The sequence below is a fragment of the Elephantulus edwardii genome, unplaced genomic scaffold, assembly GCF_000299155.1.
Source record: "Elephantulus edwardii isolate Elephantulus edwardi_28Jun2011 unplaced genomic scaffold, EleEdw1.0 scaffold00046, whole genome shotgun sequence".
Lineage (NCBI taxonomy): Eukaryota > Metazoa > Chordata > Mammalia > Macroscelidea > Macroscelididae > Elephantulus > Elephantulus edwardii.
In genome coordinates, this window is record NW_006399796.1 from 9,113,575 (window position 1) to 9,120,286 (window position 6,712).

Here is a 6,712-nt window from a genome sequence, read left to right on the forward strand (position 1 = left end):
GGAGGAGGTGGAAAGTGTTACTTAGAGGACAAACAATGAATCTGAAGAATCCGATGTAAAGGAATCCTTCAAGTAATATGGACATGGCACTATACACATCTATTGAGTGACTTAAGCTTTTGTACTTTTGGAAAAGAATGATTAAAATTAAGGAGACTAGAAAAGACTTCTCAGTTAATGCTTTTATGCGTCTTCTTCCATATTTCGGGGTGGGGGGGAGCATCTCTAATTCCAACCAAAGATTACAGTGTAATAAATCGTGCACAGTAGAGTGGTGAGATAACCACTTAATAGCAAAAGGAAGCTTTGACTTAAAATTCGAAAGTTCAATAGCTCTTGAAACATGTTTAATCTGTATTAATTTTATTTAAATAAACAATTTGTCATCCAATAGGCCATATGGCTTCTCTGTCTTGATTCTGCTTTCTGTTTGCAAATTTGTCACTTTCAAAATTTTACAAGTTAAAGGAAAAAAAAAGATCTTCTGAGTTAAGTAAAACTGGTTACATTTAAAATTGGTTCAAGTATTAAGACATTCAAATGGAATAGGACACAGCATTGTTAAAGTGCCAACAGCGAATTTTTTTGGTTCAACATGAAAAACTGTAGACTGGAAATTACTCCAGTCATTATTCTTAAAACAAAGTTAGTGAAAAGATGCTGTGAAAGCTAACATCAAATTATAAATGATGAGCAAGACTGGAGAATCATTTAAAATGAGTCTATAAAAAAAGAATAGCTGCAATAAAAGCAGCATAAGGAGTGTAGCATAAAGCAAAAAAGAAAATAAATACTATACAACATACAAAAATTTTGCTTTCAAAAAATTGAAAATAGTATTAAAAATCCATTTTATACCTCTTTTTAGGGTCTTAAAATGAAGTTAAAATTAAGACCTGGAGTCTCTGTGAAGATTTTCCAAATGTTATTCATTACTGGCAATATTTTTTGCTAAAACTTCTCTGATTTGTCGGTCAAGTTCACTTATTATTCGATCTTCATGATTATACACACCCGTTCTCATCAAAGTATCCCTTTCCTCTATTAGACGAGTCAAATAATCATCCAATCCTTCTTCCAATGCCTTGCCATGCGGGCTATCCATTTTTCCACTTGCAATCTCTCTGGAATCCTGATACTGTTTTTGGTCTTGTTGCCTTAACCTGAGAATATAAGAATTAATGTTCAAGTGGGCAGCAAATACTGTGTTGGCTTTCATAACAGCATTATTTAAAAACAATATGATAAAACAAGCTTTAAGCAATTTTTAATGATGAAACAATCAAAACTCAATGTTCTACTTGGTTGGTCAAAATTAGCATATTTATAAAAGGCCGCTTCCAAAATAATTACTTTTAAAATTTAAAGTAATAATGAAAACTCTAGAAATATGAGATGATTAAACAAAATAAAAATCAACTGCAATATTGCTATTGAGAGATAACCAAACTGAGTAACACATTTCTGTATAGTCTTTCAACAGAAAATACGTATTTTTAAATATATATACAAAGTTATTTATTACTTTACCACCTACATACACAGTAAATATTTTCTGTATCAATGAGCGTTCTTTTTGCATTTGGATGCAATATTATTTACTTTGTTGTTGATCTCTAAGTACTACTAAGCTTTTATTGCTATTATTTTGAACATCAATATTTTTCCTAGATTTTGTAAACAAATTCTTATTTGTTAAATTCTATGTTTGGGGATACTTCATTAATAAGTTCCTACTTTTAGAAACTATATCTTTTTATGTAAATACAAATGTCTACTTTAAAGGCAATTTGCATTTTAAGACTTTGTATGGGTAGCTTCAAGTTACTCTTTGTGACTACATTATCTTATTATCAACTACAACCCACCCATAGTCACCCTAAGCCAACCTCTCCATTTCTGACACACCTGACCAACCCCAATGCCAGTCACGGTGTCAATGGATCTCATCCAGGGTATTATTCCTCTTCTGAGCTGACACTTCCAAGCATGATGTCCTTCTCCAAGGACTGGTTTCTCCTGCTGACATGCCCAAGTATGAAGTGAAAAGTGGAAAGCAGGTTCTAGCATAAGATTTGGCTATGTCCAACAGAATACTGGCAGCCACACTGTCTTGAAAAGGCTCACCAGAGACCTCTGGTGTTCTATTTCAAAGGGAGTTACAATACTAACACAAAGGCTATGTCTCTCTGGCGTTTCAAATCCACAGGTCCTTTTTGGCGGAAAAATGGGCACTCTCGACCAGTGTGATTTATAGCCTTGGAAAGTCCATGGGAGCATTAGCCATGAATCAGTTAACATGACCTGTCCCAATTGGAATTTGTTCATTCATTCACTATAGTATTGGAAGTAGAAGTGGCATCCATTTCCTAAACAACATGCCTCGGGAAACTATGAATTTGGATAAATGAATGACGATAGTTATAGAAAGGCTTCAGGCCCTGTGTTCATAGGGTCACTGTGAGTCATGCTCAACTCAATGGCAATCAACAATTCATTAATTTTCTATATTTTACAATTAATACTCTAGATCTTTTCCTTTAGTTGTCAAATTAATGCCAAACTCATGAGAAGTCGACATACATCACCATAGAAGTATGGGCCATTCGGTTTTCAATGATTTATCTTTCTGGAAGTAGATCTCTAGGTCTCCTGAGAAGCTTCTGGGTGGACTAAAACTGCCAATTTTTTGGTTCACAGCTGAGCACATTAACCATTTATAACAACCAAAGACTCCTAATTCTCTAAATGTGGTTCTTTAATTCAGTTCTGATCCCAGTTAACAAAGTAACTGCATTTTCTTAGCTTATACATAATAACTGCATTTTCCTAGCTCACAGGTGGGCTACTTTGTATAATGTATGCTTTGCTGAAACAAAAAGGTACAAGTTACTTAACAAACTAGGCTAAAAAAATCATCTTCTACTTTCTTAAAAAACAAAAAAACCCACCCCCAAAACCCTAAAGCCAAGAAACAAAACTCCATTTTTTATTGTCAAATGTCAAAGAAAGAAATTACTTCTTTTCCAACATGAAAAACTATTTAAAAAAATACTGTTTAAAACCATTACTATAGAATGAGTCTGAGGATCCAAAGCGGGGAGGGAGGAAGCAGATAGTTGTGGATGTGCGGGCGGGGGTGCGTGGTGATGATTAATCTGGGGCTCTACAATTTGATGGGGGTGCAAAGGAAATGGGAGTGATCTGGTATGAAAAACAATGTATTTGAATTTTATAAATAAACTAGTATTAAAAAAATTAGTAAAGTCGATGTCACACTACACTGAAGCCCACTGTAGCATAGTAATTAAAAATACAATCTCAAAAATTAGATTTGAACTATGGTCCCAAGTTTCACTAGCTGGCTAATCTTGCAAAGGTATTAAATCTCCTTAATCTCGGTTTATCTCTAGAAAGGGACAGCACCCTCAAAGAGTTACTTTGAAGATAAACATGAGATATGCATGCAAGTCATTTAACATAATTTCTCACATCAATAAGAGCTCAATAAATGATGACCATTTATTACTGATCAGTAAGAATATCAAGTTGAAATTCCTTATCCTTTATTTAATTAAAAATTCAATATGTTCACACATCTGACTCACGTGAATTATCTAGCAAGATTATCTAGAAAGGTAAGCAGTTTTACTCAAGTTCACTTCACTTGAATCAAGACTGACTCCTAGCTAATCCTCCAGCGGGTTTAAACCTCACTGGAGTTGGAAGTGACAATTTTTACCCCCAGTGAAGCTGCGGGCAGATTAGAACCTAGTACCTATGGGTTGAGAGCACAGTTCTTTACCATTAAGCTATCAGAGATCCCTTAATTAAAAATTCAATATAGCCTTTTATTTCAAAATAGTACTGGTTGTTGCTGTGTGCTGTTGAGTAGAAACTGATCCACAGTCTGAAAACCTTGAGTGGGCTTTCAGAAGCAATAAACTGCACAAGAGGAACTTGCCTATCCTTCTCCTGTGGAGCAGCTAAGTAGTATAATCCTTTCATAAATTCAAACACATAGTCTTCAAGTTAAAACTAATCCCTAGGGAGCTCTGGTGGCCTAGTGGCAAGAAGCTGCACTGCAATCCCAGAGGTATGCGGTTCGAATCCACCAGATGCTCTGCTGAAGAAGGAGGGGCAATCTCCTCCTGTACCAGTCTGATCCGATTTGATGGTACACGCACAAAAATAAAATTTAAAAAAAAAACTTAAAAAAACAAAACAAACAAACAAAAGAACTAACCCCTAACTGACCCTTCAGTGGGTTTTTGGAGACTGTTATCACACAGGAAGAAAAAGCCCATCTTTCTCCATGGAGCCCCTAGTGATGAACCTCCAGAGGAGTACTGCCTTTGGGTTAGCAGGGCAACTCTGTACAGACTACACCAACAGATCCCTAAACCTCAAACAGTAATAAATACCAAAGCCAGGAACAAAAGCAAAATCTAAGTATACATGTGGGTATTATGATACCTGTTCAGTTCATTTCTTATATCCAACAATTCTTGGCGCTCAGATTTTACTGTATCTTTTTCCTCAGCAGCCAGGTAACGTAGTCTCATTTGTTCTAATTCTTCTTGCTGTTTTTTAAGACGAGCCATTTGACTTTCTTGCTCACGCTTGAAAGGAAGAAAAAAACCAAATCTAAAACACAGCTAGTATAAGGGAAAATGATGTATTTCATATAACTAATCTGTGATCATAATTTTGTTGACACTAGTAATACAGTCATGCACTGCCAATACTATGAGTCACATATTATCTAGAAATGCTCACATCTTCTCTGAATATACTTATTACTTCTTCTGCCATTATAAGCCATAATCCAATGGTCCAATAATATAAGCCATCTCGATGCTCCAATCAGTGACTGAGGTTAGCTAAATATTACAGGATGACAGAGTTGATGACAAGAGTTGGATGTCGGTACAAGAAGATTCCACGAGGACTAATGGTGATAACAACATTTAAAGAACACTAATTATATGAAGATTTACAAAGAAAGATTTAATACTCTTTTCTGCATGGATCACTAATCTCATTTCTACTTATAATAAGCCTTTCTATATTTTTGTCAGGTTCATACAAAAATTTGTGCATACATATACAAATGTATACATTTTGAGCAAAACTTAGGAGAAAAGGATATATTTTACTTTGCTTTTTAAACTTTATAAATAGATAAAATCTCTCTTTAAAACAAATGTGTAAATTGTCATTTCCTCAATGAAGACTAATTTAGCTACTGGAAATAATACTGCACTAAAATACTCACTCATCCAGCACAGTTAGCTCATTAGCCTCTGTGTATCTTTAGATACAGTTACATTTCTCACCTTAGACCTCAATGTTGCAGAACAAAAGTGTCATCTTTTAAAACTAAATATTCACTGCATTATGGCAATGAGAAAACTATCAAAACACAAGAGGACTTTTAAGTAACTATTCCTCAAGTAAACCACTCTAAATCCACCAGTCAGGCAAGCATACAGAACAATTTCTGAACCCTAGACGTACCCTTCTGTTGCGCCAAGTCACTACTACATACCCTTTCCCAAAGTTACCTATTAATCTACTTCCTCATACAATGTTTGCCTACTTTGAACTTTATATAAATGGAACAAAATAGTATACAATAGTTTTGGCTGACTTCTTTTACTTAATATTTCTAAGATTCACTAGTATTTTGTTTTATGTAGCATTCTAATGTTACACAACATTCTACTGAATGAGTATAAAATTTAGTCATTCTTGTGTTGACAAATGCTTGTGTCGTTTCTCCTTTATAAATAATGCTGATGTGAACATTATTGTCCATGTCTTTTGACACACCTTTGTATGCATTTCAGAATTCAAATGCTATGGAAAACCCTTTGCTATCCAGTCAGTATCAAATCATAGCAACCTTAAGGTACTGAGGAGAACTGCCTCATAGGAGTTTCAAGGCTGTAAATTATTATGGAAGCAGATTGCTTCTGAGTGCTTAACAACTGCACCACTACTTCCTCAAACCACTACTTCAAATAAGTCATTGCCTTTATGTCAGAATCAATATATCTGACTATCCATTGGGTTTCTAAGAGTATACATCACATAGAAGGAGGCTGTCCATCTTTCTCTTGTGGAGTTGCTGGTGGATTCAAATCATCTCTCTACAGTTTATGTGAATTTTAGCCATTAGTGAATATTGCCACACAGCATTCAAAGAGGTTGAAATAATATAAATTTCCACCATAGTATGAGTGCTCCAGAATTCCATATTATTGTCAAGACTTGGTAATATCATTTCTTGACATTTTAGCCATTCTAAAAGAAGGACCTGTATTCATCTCATTGTGTTTTTTTCATTTCTCCAGTAATTAGTGAGGAGCAGTGGCTAAATTACCCACTACTAACTGTCAGACTGAATTTATGAATTACTCAATGGGAGAACTATGTGACTATCTGATTCTGTAAAGATTTACAGTCTTGGAACTTCTTTGGGACATTTCTGTTCTGTCTTATAGAGTTCATAATAGACTCAATGGCAATGGGTACCAAAATAATTTAATGATTTGGATAAACAAATTTTTTTGTTGTTGTTGTTATGTGCCATCGAGTCGTTTCCGACTCATAGCGACCCTATGCACAACAGCTCTAAACCCTGCTCTATCCTGCACCAACCACACCGCCTCTGACACACCCATCCCGATTACCCCAGTCACCAAAT

At 35.1% G+C, this 6,712-nt stretch overlaps 1 protein-coding gene across 1 annotated transcript in view; it reads right to left on the reverse strand.

Moving 5' to 3' along the window:
• Window positions 1-309: 309 nt before the first annotated feature.
• Window positions 310-6,712, reverse strand: part of CEP120 (centrosomal protein 120kDa) — a 97,179-nt gene continuing 90,776 nt past the window's right edge. The window contains exons 19-20 of the mRNA XM_006885999.1: window positions 4,477-4,622; window positions 310-1,163 (exon numbers count right to left, since the gene is read on the reverse strand). Of these exons, the coding sequence (XP_006886061.1) occupies window positions 926-1,163; window positions 4,477-4,622 (384 nt within the window). The 3' untranslated portion in view covers window positions 310-925. The remainder of the gene's footprint in view (window positions 1,164-4,476; window positions 4,623-6,712) is intronic.